The sequence below is a fragment of the Temnothorax longispinosus genome, chromosome 1, assembly GCF_030848805.1.
Source record: "Temnothorax longispinosus isolate EJ_2023e chromosome 1, Tlon_JGU_v1, whole genome shotgun sequence".
NCBI classification, from domain to species: domain Eukaryota; kingdom Metazoa; phylum Arthropoda; class Insecta; order Hymenoptera; family Formicidae; genus Temnothorax; species Temnothorax longispinosus.
The window spans coordinates 7,459,957-7,483,319 of record NC_092358.1 but is presented as its reverse complement, the minus strand read 5'-3'; the positions used below and the strand labels follow the sequence as shown (position 1 = coordinate 7,483,319).

Here is a 23,363-nt window from a genome sequence, read left to right as displayed (position 1 = left end):
CAAATAGGAAACCGACCTTCTTCATACGGAAATATTAATAATTTTTACATTATATGGTGCATATTAAGAAATGGTCTTTAGGTTGCGAAATCATGGCAAAACATTTTACTTTTTGTATATATATATATATAATTTTAGGTAAATTTTAATTTGTTATTTTAATTCGAAAGTCATTAATTGGGAAAAAAAATGAATTCTCTTCATGTTTTTAGCGGGAAAAAATTGACATCGAATTTGTTAGTACTAGCTATGAACTGTTAACTCCGTAAAAGTGAGCGACCACCTTCTCTATTCACGGAGTTTTTATTTAATTTATGAAGTTAACAAAGCACACCCAAGCTGAAAAGATGTAAAAATTCTATAGCCTCTTGTATTTCTATTCGCCGGAGTTTGTTGACTATTTTTATAAAGGACTCAAGTGCTTTCCGGAACCGGCGAAAATAATACTGTACCTTTTTTTCGGCTGCGTGTTGCTCGGCGTGTTGTTTTCCATCTGCTGTGTTTGTTCGCTTCAAAATCAATCATGTTTCATCGACATGGCTGAAAATACAAAACGCGAGTTTACTCGCGAATGAGTAAGCGATTGTAAAAATTAAATGTTTTATCACAATATTTTGATTGGAATTAAATATCGTGATATTTTCTAGCACGTGATATTTTCTACGTTTCTAGCACAAAAATTAACCGAAGCATATTCAGATTTACGAAACAGTTCTGGGTTGAACGCGCCGCGATTTACCTTGACCCCTAAAAATCTTAAAACTTAAAGATCACTACTTCGAACGTAACTCTACACTTCAAGAACTAAGACGTCGATAAGACCCAAGACGCTAAAAGTTTTGCAATTTATCATTTGTTTCTCTTAATCAAATAGTGTCGATTCTATCTCGTTCATCCTCAATCGAATGTCTCCGTAACTTCGAGATCCTTAAGTGTTTTCGTCGAGCTTTCGAAAGCTCGGACGAGCATTCTGGTAATCCTCGTAACTCGAAATCCGAGCATCTCTACAGCTTTTAATAGATCTCGATCAAACGTTTTTGCATCTTACGAGCATCGCCATGGCTCAATGATTTTTTTATGTCCACAAAGACGTCTTTAAAGGCCTGCGCGTTCATCGACGTGTTTACGTAATTGATAGCAGGTGGCGAACGATGGAAGGTGGTTGGCCCAAGCAGCAACCACGAAGAGCACGACTGCGGCGTCGGCGGCGGCGGCGTCGTCGTCGTCGTCGTTGTCGTTGTCGGTCTACGTCTGCGACAGTCGCTATAAATAATCGGGGGAATCCCGAGGTACTAGAAGAGATATCGGCGCGCACGAAAACACTCCCGCGAAAGTATTCGCCGCTGCGACGGAGATGTCATGTCGTCGACCGAATTGCGACACGTTAACATTATATTATGATCTAATGATTTGCCATTTCAATATTAAAATTGTGATAAATAATATAAAGAATTATTTATATTATATTGAAATAGCTAATAGAAGAGTCATGAAAATAATTTAAAAGTAGAAAAAATTGTAACGTTTTGACGCGCAAACAAAGCTATTTACAAATTTATAAATTATAAATGACTATAGGGACTTGAAAGACTTTCTTATAGTCGTATAGTTAATGATTAATAGATCTCCCGGCACCGAGCTGTCGCTTTTTTTTTGTTTAACAAAGTGGACTTAATTAATTTTCTTTGTACTATGTCGCAGTAAGTTACAAGCGCGTATACATTTTTGTCAATTATTTCCTCTCTTTTTTTCTCTCTTTTTCTTTCTCTTTCTATATCGATCGATACTTCAGTTGATAGGGCTGAGTTCTCATTATCCAAACGTTGAATCGAGATACAATTGGGTTAGTTGCGTTACACACAAAGCTCGAAAGCTTGACCGCTTATTCGCTCACGGGGGTGTGTTCGCCCTGTCGATCGATCGAAAAGGGTTCACGATGACGGACATTGTAGCGATGCTGGATTCTCCACGGTTGTAGTCTTCGACAACGATGTAAGACGACCCAGATCACTCGAAATGAGATGCCACGGAGATAGTCCACCCTCCCTATCACGTGTCTCAGCGACAGGTACTATTATCTTTAACGATTTATACAGCTGCCGCTGCTACGCTCGTTGATGGAATTCCTTGAGTTCGCGTCTCTCTTCATCTCCCTTTTGCTGTGGTTTTCGCTGATGGAGCGCTGGTTTCTGCAAGCTGATGAAAACATCTTTGCTTGTCTTGCTCTCCTTTAGTTAGGAAGTTTCTCTTTGACGCTCCATCTTCGTTCAACGCTTTAATCTAGTTCTTGCTTAGCCTTTGCATTCGAAATTCTTATTTCTGTTTTAGTATTGTAAGTTACTAAATCTTTATTTAATTAATTTTAGTCACATACTTAGATCTTGTTGCTCGTCTGCTCCCTTATTTAAAAAATCTTAGCCATCGGATATTTAATAAGAAGTTGTATTATTAATGGCATTTTGTTATTAATAAAATATTGAAAATTTTACATTAGTCCTTTTATAACATTAAATTACGATGCCAAAATTAATAGATATACTTTTGGCCGATTTTAGGGTTTGAATCTGTTTTAAACTCCTTAGTTATTATACAAAAATTATCTCTATGATGTTATATTTATTCTGAGACTTTTCAGGAAAATAAAACATAACATCTCTTTTCTCACTTCTTTTTTAATCTCTTGTCTGAGAACATAATTTTCTCACAAAATCCTTTTATCAACAAGTACGCTTGCATCTGTCTCTGCCTCTTTCTATTTATTCACGCATTTATTCATTTAATCTCGTTAAATCTGTTTTCCTGCAATTCTCAATTTTACTACTTACATTTGCTGAATTATCTTGTTTAATGTAAATCTTATTCTTATTAATTTTGTTTTTAATAAATGTGAATTATTTATTTGCTAAATTTGAATGCTGTTTGATAGATTTATAATAAAGGATATATTCAATATTAAAGTTTATAGTTTTTCCTTTCAAAATTTCATCATTAAAAATTTCTTATTTTATTTATCCTCTTATTTCTTAGTTTTTGAACTTAGTCCAGAAACAGAATAAAACAATAGTTCCATAAAATTCATTACACCGACTACCTTGATAGCTGCTCCTCATGTTGTTCTTTTCTGTCCATCCGAAAAAAAATGTATAGGAAGTCGAGATAAGATACGATTCCATTTGTGCAATTGCACCGTGTTTCATTGCTCTTATAACGTAATTTCTACTAACAAATAAACATTTTGTTTCGTAACGGTAACGGTTCTCTCACTTTCAACAAAAAAAATAATGGACGAGTGGCTGACTTTCAAAATTGAAAGATAACAAATACTTTTGTTCTTTCTTTCTGCGTTGCTGACATGATACACGAGATTAAAATTAAAAAAGGAATATTTGCAAACAATGTAAACTCGTTGTATAAGTGTGTTCGGTGATACGTCAATTTTTCTCGGTGAACAAAAGCGAGTTATGATTTTATCGGATAAATGATATCTTTTTATGATTGATGATATGATATGTGATCATAGAGTTGTTAATAAACTTATTTATAACGATTACATATGATACGATTACAACGATTACAATTGAAACAAACTCATCTAATGTTTTTGTACATTATTAATGGTAGTATTTTACTTCTAATCTTTTAAGATAAAAATTATAAAGTGGCGATAAATTATGCCATTTTTTTACTTGAATATTTTTTCAGAAATGCTGATCATAAAACCGTAACTCAATTATGCTAATCGTAAAACTATAATTTAAAGAAAATATAAAATGTATTTTATAGTATAAGTCATAAAATGGACTCTTCCTGACTTTCTAATGTAAACTTGGAGAGAGAGTTGGATCCCATTTCAGATTCAGACTGGATCCTGGCTGAATCTTAGGTAGATCCTAAGTGGATCTTCGCTGGATCTTGAGGCTTGATCCAACAATGAGCTCAAGGCGGGTTCTAACTGGCTTTATATACGAGCTGTGGAAACATTAAAATGGTTTCCAGCGAGTACTCGAATACATATATTCGAATGCATGGCACGAGCGTCGTTGAAACATCGCGACTTATTTCAAATCTTGGTGCTAATCTACATACCGGATATGCAATTTGGACACATCTGATGTTCTGTTCTCATCTAAATCCAAATTATAATTCGATTTGAATTGGAGTCCCCGTCTCTTCTTTCCCGTCAGAATGAATTCGCTTTCGTGACGAGATATAACGAACTTATTTCCGACCTTTGACTTTACGTCGCGTTTTCCAACATTGATTAATGTTTGTTTATTATACACATGAATCAGTCACGCACAGATCTGCGTAAATGACGTTGACACGCGCTTATACAAATGATACAATTTCGATTATCCGCTATGCAAATGTCGCGTGCATTTTGCTGCCGCGCCCTTGAGGGAAATTATTATTAGATTGTTGCGTGAAATTCTTTAAATGTAAAATGTCACACTTTTCAGGTCACTCTTTCTCTTTCTCTTTCGTTTTAATTTCTTGATAGCAAAATCCCGCTCTATTGTTATCAAAGTTACTGTGAAATCAAAATAAACGGTAACAGTTATTTCGGTTTGTCGTGAATTATTACATTTTGAAGATTCATATAATTTTCGCGACTGCGATAAATATGGCAAGCAATATCGATTTAACAATTAGCTGTTGGAAATAACAGATTTATGCGAACTTTCGCCTCGATTCTTTTCTCGTTGCAGACAATTCTGGGCTACGTAAGGACTCATCGGGCAACAGCGTGCTGAGGCGCGATCTGCCCCTGAGGAGCGGTCTGACCTGGCACTCGCATCAGGTGCCGCGCACTCCGGGAACACCCGCCTGCATTGTCGCCGCTACTATTCCGTGGGTGCACTGAAAATCTCGCGTCCAAAGTGGCTAAGAGCGTAAGTCCCCGTCGAGTGCACCAGGAGTGCTCCAGCGGGGTGGACGGTGTGCAGGCGGCGGCTCAGGTGCAGCAGCAGCAGGAGAGACGAACACCGAGGCGCATGCCTTACCTGGGGCCTGACATGACAACCCGGCTGTCCGCCATGTTCTACACGGTCGAGGTCGGGGACACCAAGTTCACCATCCTGAAGCGCTATCAAAACCTCAAGCCTATCGGATCGGGCGCGCAGGGGATAGTCTGGTGAGTGGTTCAGTAGCCATTGCAATTCGACGTTTTTTTTTTATAATTACTAGACTATTAGACTGTTAGACCATTAGAGTATGACTTAAGGAAAGACACGTGCGAGTCACGCGCGCGAACCGGTGAATCTTCCCTGGAAGTCCCAGCGGAGAACTCTCATTGAAACCTTAATTCCTTTTGCATTCAGACGACTTTACACAAGAACGAAAAATAGCAAAATAATTTAAGAGAACTCGTAAAGTACACTGATCTAGTCTGAACGTCAAATATCGAATACGCAGAATGAAAAGTTTCATCTATCACACGCGATGTTTATTACGTTCCGCCTTGATATATCCGTTTTCTGGATAGAATAACGTCATCCGCCTTCAAGCTACGTATACAACCGATAACAATGCCAGCATCCATCAGAGGTAAAAGTTTCGAGGTGGATTTGAAGCCGGGCGTACGTTGTATCGCTACGTCGACATATATCTCGAGGGGGTGGGGGGGAGAGGGTGAGGGTTAACTACGATTTCTCTTACTCGCGTTCGAGGACCGACCCGAATCGACGGCAACGGGGAACGGGTGGCACCGTTCGGCGCGCGGAGAAACGGGGCGGCAGAGTAAATCGGGCAATTCGATTCGGAACGAGGGAGAATGTCTTCGCGAGAGTACGCGGATTTCTGACGACGGGGATCGACGACGACGAGAGACAGAACGCCCTTTCCTTGTAAGCCGGCCGCGTGATGTCGAAAAAATCGTCCTCGACGACAGCTTCATGGCGTTCCTCGTTCCTCGTCGTCGTCGTGCTTGCCGTCGATATCCGATCTTCAGACGAGGCAAATTAAGTCGACGGCATTCTCTTTTTCTCGTGAATAGGTATCCGAGCCATAGATCTCGTCATGACTCCCTCCATATCTTGAGGATATTCAGAGTGGTACTTAGATCTTGCAACAATCGGTAGAAGGTAATACGATCGTAACAGTATAATGAGATTGCATTGAAGATTCGATAAGATATACGAACAGAAGAAAGAAACTTTGACGAAGGATTGAAATCGAAATTAAAAATTAAATTAGTATATAATATTCTGTTTTTTTTTGTTTTATATATTTTGATTTTTAATTTTGCAGATTAATTTTTAAAACATTGAATTTAAATATATATGATTTGTCTCTCGCGATATTACTGCGAATATTCACTGTAATTGCGACCCTTTGTTAAAAGTATCACAATCCAAAACTAGAATTTAGAATATAATTAGTATAGAGACATAGGGAGAGTCCGGGAGACTTGACCATAGAGGAGAGTTGAATCACTTCAAATATCTCGTTCAAATTTTGAACAAAGAGCTCAATCCGAGCACGTTAAAACACGTTTGTCTCACTCACAGTCGATACGCACTACCAAGTGTCATGTTGTCACGTGTTCGGATTGAGCTCTTTGTTCAAAATTTGAACGAGATATTTAAAGTGGTTCAATTCTCCTCTATGGTCAAATCTCCCGGACTTCCCCTAAATAGTAAAATCGGAATATTCTCCGCATTTTATACGACTTATTTGCTCTTAAAAACTTGAGAGAAAATTACTTAAATTTGAGTTTCCCAATTTTGACAACGTCGATTTTCTCACGTTTTTGATGAAGTAGGTATAAAATCTAGTAGCAAATTATTATACCGTTTAATTTGTTCTTTTAGTAGATCTGATGATTTCGCAAATTGGCCATTATTCTCATTCTTCGCTCTAGTTTCTATTAACGTGTTAGTGTGATGTTAGGGTTAATGTCAGTCGATTTCTGTTCCGACCGCACTTCGAAGATTGTTGAAATTCACAACGAATATTATCGATCGTACGGGTATAAGCCAGGATCCATCATGATAATTGTTCCGTGGATCGTGGATCGCCTTTCTTCCTCGCACGTGTCTCCCCTTTGACGTCCGATAGAAACTGAAATACTGCATTATCCGAGAAAGCGCAATCTCGAACAATACACGGTGGCCGTGGTATGCAGGTAAGTCGAACGAATGAACGGACGAACGGACGGTCGAGGGGAATGCGGAATATCGATTTTCGATAAAAATTCTGCCGTAGCGTGGTCCATTACGGAAAATATGAGAGGGGCCTTTTCGTTTTGCCTCGTCCCTCGAGGAGCGAGCTTGCTCTCGAAAAAGGCCGGTTGATTTCGCGCGCATGGAAGGTAGGTCAGGATGCGAAAGGAAATCGGCTAACGACGGCCGGATATTATTCACGATGGAATCTGTGACCTGCACATTAATCCTGGCGTTATCAGAAATACCGGAGATAATTTTTGCTAACGTTGAAATTTCATTATTCTATATAAAAAAAAAATAATATTAGAAATCAGGCGATGCCCTTTTTATTTTAATATAATAAAATATTAGCGATAAAGAAAATATTACAACGAAGATCTCTCGTGAGAGCATAAAATATCCATTGAAATTCGTAGTTACGAAAGGTATCTCGATACTGCTGGGATCGAGATGATGCTGTAAAATGCCACTGAAGAGTATTTCGAGTTGGCGGCGTTTCTTGGAGATTAAATATATTCTGAAAGTTTTGAAAGAAAATGCACACATTCTCTCTCCGAAATTATTTCAGAGAGAGCAAAAGAGATGATTTACTCTTTTATATTTCCCTGCGTCCTACTGAAATGTATCATTAAGAATTTATGGAAATATCAGTGTAATTCAGATATTTTACGACTTTAATAACTGTTAAAAGAGATCACATTTCAATACAACGCATATTTTGAAGAATTCGGGAAATCAATCTATATGTTTCGTTTTCTCAGCCTTTTGAGATTACTTTTCTCAGTTTCTTTTAGAAAGTGGGTCAAGCTACTGTTGTATCGATTCATTTGTTTTTAATCGTGTCCTTTCTTTTATTGTCGTGGCTTTTAAGAAGAGATTATCTGAAATTTATAGCGTTGCAGTCCTTATTTACGATTTGCAGAACTGTGACAATTTGTACTGCGGAAGCTTACTGTAAAGAGCCCAGATGCGCTACGTCGCTTTGAAGTCACAGACTTTCCCGGAGGGAAAGGGTTAATGATTTCTTGAAATCCCTGCGAGAATATACCCGGTGGCTTTTACCATTATCCTAAAGCTGCAAGGTACACAGAAATGTTTGAGGAGGAGCGGGAGAGAGCTCTGAGCGCGTTTGATCGCGTTTAACCGGCCGTCGAATGCGATTTCTCTCACGAGGAAACGGTCCCGGTCGTGAACACGACATTTCGAAAGGTAGGACGAAGGTAATGTTCTGTCGTGAAGAACCATCCATACTTACGATTATACATGTTCGACGGAAGTATGCCTTTCAAGTGCTTCCTAGCAACATATTTCTGGCGACGCTCATTATTTTTTCGGTTTAGACTCTCTGATAATTATCATTCATATTCAAATGTAATTAAACTTGCTCGCAAATCGTGTTCGCTTAACGAGCGAACAACTGCGAAGTATTTTTAGATCGTGAAATCAATCTTTCACGGTGTAATTTAAAATCTGAAGCACAAGGTATACCAAGAAACATTGCCTGAAAAATTTAGTAGATTGATTTTTAATATCTGATTGTCTGATTTGATGTCTAATGTGCGCTGCTAATTTTAAAAATTCAAAAATTTTAAAGCTATTTATTTATACATAGATATTTTTATAAAAGCTTAAAATTACCGTTTCTTGTAAGAAACGTATGAAGTGCGTTTACGGCTCGATAAACATTGACATTTATTTTAATTCTTTTGTTGCACATTCGATTTTTTTATCTCTATAAAATTTTTATAGAGGTTCATCTATGTAGACATATACATGCACGGAGAGAATTTTCTCTTAAAATTTACCCTGAAATTATGATAGTTGTGATGGGATAACATGTGCCACCAAGAATTTTATGCGAGCTATTCTGATTAATATCTGCCATAATAAAAAATATTAATATCTATTACATTAAAATATAAAATATGTTTGATTAATTTTACTCAAATATATCTAGGAAATTTCAATAATTTTTCAAAATTTACCAATCTGCTTGGTAATTTTTATCACGTTGTTTGTAAAATGTCTTGTATATTTTAAGAATTCCTTGGTTGCCAAGTTGTCCCAAGTTTGTAGTGAATTTAAGGGTAAAATATAACAAAAAATTCTCTCCGTGTGTGTAATATTCTGAACTATATTTTATATGTATAAAATATAATTTAGAATAGTAATTACACAGTGACAAAATTTTTCAATTGTATCATAGCAATCTTATTAGTGATTTTAATTTTACTTTATATTTCTTTTTTATTTTGCCGATTTGCTTATCCTTGCATGGTTTTTGGATCCATCCAACACTCTTGCACCACTAATTAACACGCGATTGACATTGGCGCAAAATACATGCTACGATCTTGCAAAAGCGCAAGATTAGATTGTATGGATGGTTCCGACAATCAAGCGAACACGCGCGACACTGTTCTCGAAGGAAAATCGAGTGAGAAACAGAGAGAGAGAGAGCAAACGAGATCTTGCCAGGTAGAACGACGAGCTTAACTCGAGCTCGTTCCAAGAGTTATACATCTCGCTTGTTTGTCCTTTGAGACTGCTGTCGGTGACGTTGTTGCAACGGTCGACGGAGAAAAATTACGTTTCCGCGAAACGCGACGCGTTTTGTAACGCGAGGCGCAAAGTACAATTTAATATCTTTCGACAAGTTTCTACATTTTTGTGATAAGTGATAAAATTAAATTCTCACTGTCTGCCGCCGCAGATGTATTTTAATTTACGTTGTTAAGCGACTCGCGAAAAATAAATTTAGAAGAATAAAAAGCTTTTTATGTTACTTGAAAAAAATGCCTTCAAAAGAAGTTTAAAATTTTAATTATTTAATGTTGTAAATTAATAACATTAATAATTGTTGGGTTTACTTTTCTTATTTAACCCTTCGTGTGTAACGTCTTTTTCGGCACCTGTAATGTGTAACGTCGGGTCACTCGTATCCGAAGCCTAAAAAATACTTTAAAGTGTTCTAAAAAAATCTGAAAAAATTCATGTTACCTTATTAACTATCCTACTTTAAGGATCAATCGCTATTTTGCCGATTTTTTCATTTGTTTAAACAATATATTTATATAAACAAATAAAAACGTGAAGAATGGACCATTTTCTTCAAAAAATCGTAACTTTGGCAAAAATTAATATATAAAAAAAAAATTAAAGTTTAAGAATAGTACTTTAAAGAAAAAATATTAGAAGTATGTATAAATTAATGGGATGCTTAAGTTTTGAGCATCAAAATTACGTTTTTTGAAAGTACGTAAATAGGTACAAATTACAGTAAAATACACATTTTATTCATTTTTAATCACGTTTCGTCATGAAAATGTAATCAATCACAATTATTTATCACAAAATTATAAAAAAGTACAAAAATATGAAAAAATTATATTGAGGCTAAATTATTGTGCACAGTCAAAACATATTATTTATCGATAACTAAGATTAATCTATCAATTCCCAATGAAAGAACATGAATTTTTAGTAAAAAAAACATCCAAATTAAAATAAACATTTTACTCACCTGCTATTTTTAATCAACGTAATGTGTAACGTCGGGTCACTCGTGCACTTTCAAAATTTCGTTTGGCTCTCACAACGGCTGTTTACGCACTAGACCGTCGGCGCTTGGGGAGCTAGTAGCTTAGTAGTATACAATTTTTTTCAGTATAGTTTGGTCCCGCCCCCCCCCTCCCTTTGAGCTACAGGGGACAGTCACTTTCGCCAGGGCACGAGTGACCCGACGTTACACACGAAGGGTTAACAAATTATGATATTAACAAAACTAAATGAGTTTTATTACGGGCTCGTAATCTGCGCCATTTAATCGCGCTGAGAACGAGCTTTCGGCCGCGAGAAAGTCGCCGAACCTTGGCGACGATAAATTTTCTCCGTTGCCGCGATCGGCTTGATCGTTTTCGTTTCCTGTATCCTGTAGTTCTTGTGTCGTTGGTTTGGTAGCTAGAGGCGTGATATACACTACCTAAGTTAAGGCACGAGAACCGCCACGAGTCTAAGAGCTAAAGAAAAAGAGAGAGAAAGAAAGAGAAAGAGAGAATTAAAAAGAGGTAATGCGATGACGACGAACGCGATGGAAACGAGCAACGTTCGGAGCGGCTATCGTCGTCACGTTTTCGGCGACACCGAGCTTTGCATACCCGAGAGATACGTCGACGTCGTACCGCGTGGCGTCGGCGCTCAGGGTATCGTCTGGTGAGTAAAATCTACGGCCCGTATGATGGATCATACGCTGCAAGAATGTCTATTTTTCTCTTCTACTAACTTTAATATAGTCAAATTTATTACGTCGAAGAGCGCTTATATCACGTCCAGGTACATTTAATTCGCAGCAGCTACCGTTGAAAACTTGGTGCATATTTTTTGACCTTTGCGCTCCCATAGTATAGTATTCCCTCACATTTTAGTAGCTATTTTTCGTTACATTTTGCTTCAAATTAAATTATCTGCGAATTTATTATTTTCTACATTAATTCGATTAACGAGAAATTTTTCTAATAAAATGCGTGTGCTTTGATTCTATTAAATGATATAATATGAATCTATATTTTTTACTTTACTAATTAGAAATCTTATCGAATCTTGTGCCACACAGACGGGATATAGGCACGCTAAGACTTATTATAACTAAAATAAAGTAATTTTAGATATATAAATTTTTAAACGACGAAGTATTCATTCAGTTTTAATTATTTATTTGAGTTTAACGTATTTTTAGCTTGATGACATCGCGCGATCAGGCATATATGATCGAATAATCTTCAATTCTTTCTTCATCTCTGTTGCAGCGCGGCGTACGATACCGTCACTGCGCAAAATGTGGCAATCAAGAAGCTGTCCAGACCTTTTCAAAACGTGACACACGCGAAGAGGGCCTACAGAGAGTTCAAGCTCATGAAGCTGGTCAATCACAAAAACGTAAGTTCTCTCTTCTAATTTTATTCCACTGCGTCTATTTTGCAATGCGTGACACACATATACATACTCTTTGCTGCATACGTACAATATAAATGTCTTTTTCTTAAAATGGCTTAAAATATAAATGTCTAATATTTATTATTCAAGCCTTGCTGCTGAATTAAGCACATGTACAGCGTACTGCGCGACTTTTTATCTCGCAAAAATTGTAATTGAGCGCTTTGTACTATATGGTCATGTAAGTGAACGTAAATACTCTCTCATGGTTACTTCTTCTAATTAAATTAAACAGGAACGCAAGAGAAAAAGTTGCACAGAGCTAAATGAAAAGATGTTGCAACGAAGAATAACAATACATCGCGAGTAGCTTCCGGCCATTACTTTTCTTCGTTGTACTCGCAATTATAATTTGTTTTTGTCGTCAAATAATTTCTGAGAGCGTAGTTTTTGTTAATGAAATTGTAAATGGAGAGATTATAATAGAAATTAAAAGTAAGGTGAATGCATAAGTCTATGTTCTAATCGAGTCAACGGTTTTAATTTGTGGAAATTCATTTCAACCCCATTTTTTTTAATTCGCTGTTAAGAGCATAACTGAGATATTATGTTGGATGGTGTTGGAATAACAACGCAAATAGGTTCACGTAATTTCGAGAAAGATAATCTGAATTCTAAATAATCTGAGAGAAAGGAGCAGAAGGAGGGCAAGTTTTATTCGCAATTATACGTAATATTCGTAATATAATTTGTTCACTCCGAGACGAAGTCGACTCGTCACTTTACGACTCTTATCGCCTTGCAGATAATCGGTCTTCTGAACGCGTTCACGCCGCAACGGTCGCTGGACGAGTTTCAAGACGTGTATCTGGTGATGGAGCTCATGGACGCAAACTTATGCCAGGTGATCCAGATGGATCTGGACCACGAGCGCATGTCGTACCTCCTCTACCAGATGCTGTGCGGCATCAAGCACTTGCACTCCGCCGGCATTATCCACAGGGTGGGTGACATCGGCTATTCGCGCGTTGCAACCCCAATGAAAATTGCATAACGGGCGGAGCCATTTAATCTACCGTAACGAGATTCATTAGCGACGGCCATTCCTGCATACCGTGGCCCCCGTGGCTGCTGTGTTGTCCCACCGGCGAAAGAAATAACCTGCCGTCGTTCCGATTAATTTCCCGGCGCGCCGCGCGTTATAATAGAATAGCTAAAACCGGCGTCGCGCTCATTAAAAGTGAAAACGCGGTGCAACGATTGCAGGACTGCCTGCGTAATTAACGTGCCAAAAATTAAAATTCATACAACCGGAACGGTCTCGAACGTGATTGACTCGCCGCTACCCGCTGTTTCGCGATTATTATATCAATCGCTCGAATCTTCTCGCGTTATTGACTTTCATTATCAATGTTTTATCATTGCCTCTCTGACGATTCTCAAGCTATATAAGATAAATCTCTAAAATTCGGTTCTCCTTTCCGCGTAGGATCTAAAGCCAAGCAACATTGTCGTAAAATCCGACTGTACGCTGAAGATACTCGACTTCGGCTTGGCGAGGACCGCCGGTACCACATTCATGATGACGCCCTACGTCGTCACGCGGTATTATCGGGCGCCGGAGGTGAGTTAAATCCTCCTGTAATTTTTCGCACAATTTGTTCCCGATTAGCTCGACTGTTTCGCTCACACGGAGCGTTCGTCTTTTCTTGCCAGGTAATTCTGGGCATGGGGTACAAGGAGAACGTGGACATTTGGTCGGTGGGGTGCATCATGGGCGAGATGATACGCGGTGGTGTACTGTTTCCGGGCACGGATCACATCGACCAGTGGAACAAAATAATCGGTAAGGCTACGTTTTCCGTTAACGATAATAATGATAATTATAATACTAATAAAATCTTATGAAATAAAACCCAATTTTAAGGTTTTAAATTATGGAGAACAAAATTAAATTTGGGATAAAATTTCATGATGTTATGTGTGTGCTATTATAATCCGTTTTACGTGTCTTCGGAGTTAAACAAAATATAAAATAACTTTAATAGAATCTACAAAATTATTTGCATTGACACTTGGCAATATTTTTACATCAATTATTACTTAATTTATTTAATTGTAAGGGCAATTGTAATTATTTAATCAATTATCTGATATTTTTCGTCTCACAGGAATAATTATGATAAATACTTTACAGATTCTATGACATTTTTTTATTATAAGCGGATAATCATGATTACCTTACATGATTCCTTAATAATTTTTTTTATAAAGTTAATCGTGGTACTTGCAGATTTCTCGATGCTTTTTTTTATCACAAAAGGGATAATCGCGAAGAGACTCTCGCAGACTGCTATTGTATTGTAAAAATAAGATAGTTGCTCTTATCTGCAGAACAACTTGGCACACCGGCGCAGGAATTCATGCAACGACTGCAGCCGACCGTCAGGAATTACGTGGAGAACAGGCCGCGATATCCAGGCTATCCCTTCGAGAGGCTATTTCCGGACGTCCTATTCCCCTCGGACTCCTCGGAACACAATAGATTAAAAGGTGAGTAGGTCAGCAAGTCGACGCCCCGCGTCGCGAAATTGATCGCGGGACGCGCGCGTTTTCGACGCACGGACGACGAAATTATCCGCATTCTCGTCATCGCCTTGCCTCGCCCTCCCCCTGACTCTTCCTTTCACGGTTTTTACTTCCTCTTCTAGCGAGCCAAGCCAGGGATCTATTGTCGCGCATGCTCGTAATCGACCCGGAGCGACGCATTTCCGTGGACGAGGCGTTGCTGCACAATTACATAAACGTCTGGTACGACGAGGGGGAAGTCAATGCTGTAAGTAGGCTCTATCGATTGATCGCGTGAATGGATGGTTGCTTCGAATCGTACTGTCTTCTCCGGAGACCGCAGGATTCACCATAGTCACTGATTTAATTTGAGAAACTACATTAAAATCTTTCTGCATCTTAAAAAAAAATAGCTTATTTAAAATATTAATGATGGAAAAAATAATTCTAATAAATGTTATGAAAAACAGTTAAGAAATAATTATTTTTTTACGTGATGAAGAAATCTCGATAATTATTCTTAACAAAATATACTTCCCATTTGCTTTAATGAAATACAAAATTGATTGTTAATCTCCGTTTTATTCAATGATTCACAAGAAAATCTGATATGTTTTGCAGCCCGCACCAGGTCCGTATGACCATAGCGTGGACGAGAGGGAACACACGGTGGACCAGTGGAAGGAGCTGATCTATCAAGAGGTAATGGAGTACGAGACAAGCCACAATCCCGCGGCGGTCGCTCAGTCGTCAGAGAGCGCTGGGAGTCGGTAGATACCGCGGAACAGCAGCCCATCCACGGTCCCCTTCTCATCGAGAAAGCATCCGGATAGTCTGACCTACCGCTTGGATATCCCCGGAGCGTCGTAGCGAGAGAGGGAGGGGAAACCGGAGTAAGAAAAGGGTAGAAAGAATGAAGAAAAGAAAGAAGATAAATCGACGTCCACGAATCTGTCTCCCTCTTCTTCGAGAAGGCAAGAAATGCAAGTGGGAAAAACATGGAAAGGGGAGAAGCTTACTCTGTCGAGTGTCGCAGGGGGGACAAATCATAATCTTTTTGGCAGCACATGTGATCAAGTGACGAAACTAGTCTCGAAGATGATCAGTTAACGATTCCCCCGTTCGATCTTCTCTCTCCTGGAATGATCTGGGTGGACTTGGATAAACGTTTCTGCAGCGGGCGAGACTCGCGACCGCCATGCGGCACCTTTGACAGGTTGCCACTGGAACACTCAAGACACCTTCGTCGCTTTCTTTACGTTTTACCAGAGCAATGGAGCTCGGATAAGGGAGATCTTCAGGGTCGGAGGACAAGTTCGCAGAGAAGAGGATCAGAGAGGGAGCGATGGAACTGCCTGGATGAAAGAGAAATTATCACGTTGTCCCTCTCCTCAATTACTGCCAGCCTGGGTTGTTGGACGAGTATCTTCTCTCTTCCCCTCAGTTTATTCGTTTCCTCGATCAACGCGAGCTCTCCGAACACCTCCTCCGGGAACCCTTAAGCCCTTGTTTTACAGTACGGTATTTTTATTTCGATTCCTCGTTGCGTCTACTTGACTTTCCTTTTGGTACAAATTTATTCGCTCTGCAACCTGAAAGCGGATGTCGTTTCGTACTCTCTGATCGTCCTGTAATCACGGACGATGTTTGCCGTGCATTTCATAGCAATAAAGTTGACGCGAAAGAGAAACGATGTAGAAATATCGTTCCTGTGATACCGTTATGAATTTTTACAAACGTCGGAAAAGAAACTGATTGTTCTTTAACTTCCGGAGGATTAAGTGACCGATCGCCCGTTACAGCTTCCGAAAAGACCGATCGAGCGTGTTTATTGTTTGCGTGCGAGCAACATATACTATATATTTTTCTTACCATTGTTAAGCACATACGGGAACATACAAATCTGAATCATGTATTGTAACTTTTTAATATGACATACCCTATGCCCTTTTGGAGTACGGGGTACAGAGATAACAGAGTAAGGAGGTAAAGGAAAATTTATTACAGAGCTTATAATCGCTCGATCTTCGTGTCGCGGATGTAACGGGCGATCACCTGGACGAGGCTATCCTTAGGATTTCGTTTTATTAAGTCGCTGGAAGTCGCGAGGAAAATATATAAGTTAGGTAATATTTGTTAATATTTAATTCATGTGGCTCCGTACGACATATGCATGCCGCGTAATGCAATGAAGCGTGTGTGCGAGGGAAATAGAAGGAATGACGCCGCTACACGCTGAGTCTCGAAAACCGATTGCGAAAGGAAAGAGACGCGATCGATGGGGTATAGGATTTTTTGTACATAATAATTGATTATTGTGAATTTAGTGCTGTGTGTGAACGAGAGTGTCCGCACGATCTCGCGCGATACAGATTTTTTTTTTTATATAAGCGTATACCTTTCGTTCGGATACTTCGCATCTCCGCTCTGTGTGCTTTCGTCTCGGTCGTTATCAGTGCCAGTAGATGCGCGATTCATTATATTCGTAGGTTCGTAGTCAAGTAAGAAACAAATTGGCGAACGCTAATTAATTTTATCAAATCGACAGGGAGAAAGAGAAAGGATAAGGTAGCGCAATGTCACAACGCTCGATCTCTGCGTCAGGGACGCTGCGTCAGGTCCCGGGATTACCGATTATACCCTTAGTACCCGAGTAGTAGCGTGATGAACGTTACTATTCCCTTCTCGTGCAATCTCGCGTACAACGTGTCGCGCGATGTAAAACTCACGGTGCTTAATATTTTGCAATCGGTGAAGTAACCGAGAGAATTCGATGTTAAATCGACGCAATAATCGGTGGAATAAAACTGCAATCGATTACGGCATAGAAAGCGGCGAAAAGGGACGGTTTTCGCTTAGTTTGTTTTGCGAAGATGTGAATCTTTGCCGAATGTTTATTGATTTTTTTATTATTCTTCTTTTAAATAGATCGTGTGATTCGTGTTATATATAGGGGAATATGATATAAAGGAGAAAACACTTTTTTGACTAGAATATCGCAAAACGGTACATAATAATGGACGAGAGTGAACTGGGTTGGGAGAGCCGATGATGCTGATAAAGATGATAATGATGATAATTATATAAAATAATTGTATTTATTACGTGAATCGACGAGGAGAATCTACAAATAAATAGCGAATCGATGAATGATGGTGAAGAACAATTGTATAATGTAAACGTTAAATTTTTATTTTCCACGACGATAGTTATGTGAATATATTGCTACAGTCCGATCCAAATATAATCAAGCTTTTGTAACACTAATTATAATAAAAAGTCTAATGATGATACTGCTAATTACACGTAATTGTATCGCACACACACGGTTAAAAATTATGAAGTATGTGCTGCAAATAAGCGGAGTCTCGATTTTGTCACGTGTACGGAAGCGGAGAGTAGTGCGCCAAAAATCTTTACAAATTCAACTAGTCGTCGCGTTGTAGATCCACGACGAACATCCCTTTCCATCATCGCATTTCTTTCGCGTCTTAACAACCACTGTGTACATGTCCCATACGCATATTATACGAACGAGCTTCTTCATTACGAAACTAAGAAGTATCATTACAACACTTTTGGCATCCTTTTGCCGCGCTATTTTTTACTCTACGCGCCTAAAAAATTCGTCGTCAAAAACGTATATCTACAGATTGTTGTATTTTGCAATAACACACTTCATCGAAAGTAATGTGATTAAGATGAAAATCGAACGCAACATCTTTCCGGCGTTCTAGGTGTTAATCCCGTAAAACATAAGTTAATTGAAAGGATCATTCTATGTAATTATGTTTCTTCAATCTTCATAATTGGGGATTGGACATAAAATTCTAATTAGACAATAAATTCAAAATTTTTGGGATTGTCTGTTAAAGACAGTCTTTAAGGAAAAAAAATCATATTCGTCTAGTATCTCGCACGACATTTCTGAATAACAAGTGTTTCTTTTCCTAGAGCAATTTCCTAGAATGAAAATTTCCATCTAGTCTGTCTTTCGATTCGCCAACTTTCTCTTCTGTTTTCAAAGTGGCATTTCAATGTTTAGCGTGGACTAGCTATATCTTTTCCGCCCTACCACTTCGCAAATTTATTGCGCACGTATCCAACCTCGAGAACGAACGCGTTATAACACATAAGAGATATATTTTACGGCCCTCGCCACCATCATGCACGTTAAGTAAAGTCAATTATATTTAATCAGCGGACGATACTTAGCAGTTAAAAAATGCGTACCCAGATTATATCTCTTGGGCATTTGCACCTGCACACAGGGTAACTTCTGCGGCCCTTCGTGCGTGTACTCACAGGGTGATCGACTCTCGTCGAACTTAACCGAAAAAAAAAAAACAAACAGGAAAGAAAGGAAAAAATGCAAGAAAGAACTCAGAAAAAAAGTTGTAGCTATTCCGAAAGGCGAAGACGAGGTGCGGTTGAAGGTGAGAATGTGAGATGAGAGAAAGGGAAAGAGAGAGAGAGAGAGAGAGAGAGAGAGAGAGAGAGAGAGAGAGAGAGAGAGAGAGAAAGAGAGAGAAAGAAAGAGATACAACTATTTTTCCATTTTACAAGCTGCAAAAAGCCTTTTTCTTCACACAGTGAGCGCGCTGAAGGAAAACTCGGTGAACTATGTGATTCCTGATGAAATTTCGTCCAGCTCCTTCTTGTGAGCCAGCACAATCTTTTAAATCACTTTCGAGAATCGCTAAATCGCTTGCGACGTTTCTTTCCCGTCTGCGAAACGAGAAAGAAAGAAAGAAAAAGAAAGAGAGAGGGAGAAAGAGAGAAAGAGAGAAAAAACTGAGAATTTTATAATATTCGCTACGATAATCTCTCCCCGCGATATTTGTATACCTATATATACCGCAAGACAGAATTTCTAAAGATTTTTGGATATGTAAAAAAAAAGAGAGAGTGAGAGCGAGAGCGAGCGAGAGAGCAAAGTGATAATTATATTTGCCCGGTTTCGGAAACTTTTATCGAAGCGAACGATGGGGGGGGGGGGGTGGCGGTGGCGCGACCCGGATCACACCGGAGGACGTTGTCCTCGATCAACGTTCTGTGTGTGTGCGTGTGTGACGTAGACAGTCTGACACATAAAATACACACACATATATGCGCGCGCGCACACACAGATATAGATACACATACGTACATATACCGTAGTTGTGGCAGCTCGTACCACGTTCTTCTCGTTTCCATAGTTAAAGCAAGCGTAGTAGCAAGGATAATAAACGATAGCGAGTAACGATATAACGAGTAAAGTAATATAATAAATTAATAAAATAGTCAAGGATAATAATAAAAATAAAAAGAGGATTAAAGTATAGCGAGAAGGCTGGGCAGGAAGGGGGGAGGGAGGGATGTATCCGCCCGGTGTGTGATGTCTCGTTAAAAAGCCGCGCTACGACGATTTCCCCGGCGCGTTTCTTCAGGCGATCGCAAATCAATCGCGATCGGATCGGAACTTACTTTAACCCACTCTTCTCAATACGTAGAACACGACTGTATACGATTGTTATAATCCGGCGGACGCGCTCGGAACGCGCAATATCGGTGGCAAAGAGGAAGAAAAAAGAAGAAGAAATGGGGGCAATAGGCGCGCCTAATCGTCGAGCGAGAGGAAACGACTGTAGAGAATAGCGGGTATCTTTCAGTCACGTGCCTTCTTGACACCCTTGGAAGAGAAACCACATTTGTTAGAACACTTGAGACCGAAAGACGATAGGGGATAAGAATAGAGACATAGTCTAAAGACGAAGACGTTATTTTAGTAGTGAAATATCTCTCTAATTCTCTCTCCCCTTGGCGATATTGAGTTTCTGCTATTTTATCCTGAACATTTTGTATTCGTGAAACTGAATGACGACTGTCTGGAGCTTTGTCGCTTTGTTAAAGTAACGTCTTCGAAGATCGGACATCAAATTTAATAAGCAATAAACGATTTATCGATGCACGACGCAGGAACGTGGAACCAGGAGTAGATATTAAAAATCAAGATTTCGCATTTGCGAGCATTCATAATCTTAATAATTACTGTATATAATTAATGAGTCGTGACATTTTCTCATTTCTATTCCACTATACGCGACTCATCGCGTTGTATCTCAGGCTCTCTTCATTCAATTTCTCGCTTTTTCCGTCTTTGAATTGATCACTCCTGGGTAACTGTTCCTTCGTCGAGCGCGATTTTATTCCCGATTTTTGTCGCTTCTCGCATTTCGGCCTCGCTCGTTCGATGTTTTTACGCCATTCGAGGATACCGCGACCGTATTGCGCGTTCGTGAAGCAAAATCGAGTCCTCGACTCGCGATATGATCCCGTCGACGTCTTGGCAGCCGCCGAAATCGCTTCCGAAACCAGGGAAAATTTCAATCCGTACATTATATACATACATATAGAATCTAGAGTATAAATGAGAAAAAAAGAGAGGAGAAACCCGGCAGAAACATCATCGTGATTAATACGAGGGCGAAGATAATTAATAAATTGGTTAAAAACAAGAGAGAAAGTGTGTGTATCTGTAATGTATGCGTTTATGTGTGTATGCGCGTATGATGCGTGTATGATATAAACAATAATCCTTTTTCTTAGCGCGATAAAGGGAACGGTTAATATGTAACAAAAATGGAATATTTTGAACGATAAAGTGAAGTTTTGGGTGGGCAGAGGGAGGGTGGAACGGGATGCGGAAGATGGAAAAGGGGAGATAGAGAGTTTGACAAAGACAAACAAAATAATAATGTCCATGTTGCTAAACTTAGCGATGAGGTAGATATCGCGTATAGGCGACATCTTAGTTTATAAAGCAAATTAGTCCTTAGGACAGAAGCGAAAGTGAGAGAGCGAGAGAAAATTGAGATAGAGAGAAAGAATGAGACAGAGAGAGAAAGAAAGAACGAGAGAGAGAGAGAGAGAGAACGAGCGAACGAGAGGGAAAGAGACAGAGGGGAAACATACAAACACAGAAACAGGGATACACACGAACAGAGTAGTGTTCCACGTTATCACTTAGGCTATATCTCTAGGTAATTATCGAGCCCGTTCCTTCGTACGTAGAAAAAAAAAGACGTAGCGCCGGAAACGCCGGCGGTGGAATTCCATCGCGAGTCCGGCACTTCCGGTGATGCCGTAGGAAGAATTGGAGCGCTCTTCCTCCAAGCGACGCTCCTGTTTCGCACGCGCGAAACGCGGAGAATCGGAAATCGGTCGATGAGAATTGATTTTTCGTTGCCACGTGGGAAATTTTCAAGCTCCTTTTCGACGAGGGGATTCTTCTTCCGTCAGTTCGTGACAAGTTGAATTAAAATATCAATTAAGACGCGTCGCGCATAGTCAGCGGTTTTTTTTTTAACTTTGTCTCACTGGCATCGAATTTCGAGCTCCATAGTGAGTTAGTCTAGCATTGATCGATTTTGATTTTGGCCAAACGATCCACCAAGACGCCTGCCCGATCGATGATCCCGGTGATTTTCCCCTGCCGACAGGGGAGAGAACCAATCGCCCGAGCAATAATGTACTTCTTCCGATCTATGTGACTCTTTTGGAGTCCCTCACTCGACTCCGGCCTCGTCCTCGGCGCGAGAATCGGCGTCGGCGGATTGCTTATGAAAATAGATCGAAGCGATCGACATCTGGAAATCTCGACGTCGGTGCTCGCCCGTTTCCTCGCTGACGATCTCCTATCGGGGCATCGAGAATCTGGCAGGCACCGGATTTGTTCTTGTAGACGTAGAGACTTTATCGAGCCCGATGTAGGTACTCGCGAGAGTTTCTAGATTGGAATATCTTACCTCTTTGAGAGCGGTGACTTTTTATTCTCTCTCAAATTTTGATTTTTGAGAGGAGAGCTCTCTTACAAATCTAGAGAGCTTTAAGTGAATTTCGCTAGGAATCCACTTGAGAATCATACGTAATAAGTCCGATGTAACAAGTCTCTTAACTTCGATTTTTTGTACGAGAGTGACTCTCGACAGAATAATTCTCTGATATGATAAGTCGAAGGTAAAGAATGCTGTCGGAGAATTTTACTCTGTATTGAAAACTCTCAAAAATACACGTGGTCTTATACAAGAATAATAGGGGGGAATAAAGCGGAAGGAGGAAAAAGATAACGGAAGTAAGACGAGTTTTTTTTCTAGAAACATCAATACACACTCATAAACTCACGCAAAGAGACACACGCACACACACAAACACACACACACACATACAGTAGTCACGTGTGAAGCGTAAACTTAAATTATTATAAATACTAATATTAATTAACATTATTGAATATATACCTCTTCTGTATATACAATTAAGCAGCAACAATAATAATGATTAATAATTGATGATCGTGAGCGATAAGACGAATGGCAGAACGGGGGCAAACACAATAATTGCGCATTGTTTCTAGAGCAAAAAAAAAAAGAAGAAAAGAACAATGGTGAACGATTATTAAGTTGTGAATATTAATAAGTGATTGTAATTATATACTTATACTCGCGGCGATACGATGATTTAATTGTATGGATCCACACATACACACACACATACCACACGGTATAAATATTATAAATACATTATAGTGAAACGACGACGACGACGACGACGACGATGGTGAAGACAATGGTGATTTTTATTATATTACTATTATTATTATATTAATATTATTAATTAATAATTATTACCATTATTATTGCGATCATTATAGTTGTA

At 39.2% G+C, this 23,363-nt stretch overlaps 1 protein-coding gene across 5 annotated transcripts in view; it reads left to right on the top strand.

Annotated features, from left to right (window-relative positions):
• Bsk (mitogen-activated protein kinase dJNK) overlaps positions 1-21,092 on the top strand; it is a 153,255-nt gene extending 132,163 nt beyond the window's left edge. For 4 of the 5 annotated variants that reach the window (XM_071770743.1, XM_071770734.1, XM_071770762.1 and 1 more), the window contains 8 exons: positions 4,710-5,134; positions 11,972-12,101; positions 12,904-13,101; positions 13,588-13,722; positions 13,815-13,944; positions 14,493-14,651; positions 14,810-14,934; positions 15,288-21,092. In XM_071770743.1, the coding sequence (XP_071626844.1) occupies positions 4,995-5,134; positions 11,972-12,101; positions 12,904-13,101; positions 13,588-13,722; positions 13,815-13,944; positions 14,493-14,651; positions 14,810-14,934; positions 15,288-15,440 (1,170 nt within the window). In that variant the 5' untranslated portion in view covers positions 4,710-4,994 and the 3' untranslated portion in view covers positions 15,441-21,092. Of the gene's footprint in view, positions 1-4,709; positions 5,135-11,126; positions 11,379-11,971; positions 12,102-12,903; positions 13,102-13,587; positions 13,723-13,814; positions 13,945-14,492; positions 14,652-14,809; positions 14,935-15,287 lie in introns of those variants that run through there. The other variant, XM_071770771.1, reaches the window with a different exon arrangement.
• Positions 21,093-23,363: the final 2,271 nt, after the last annotated feature.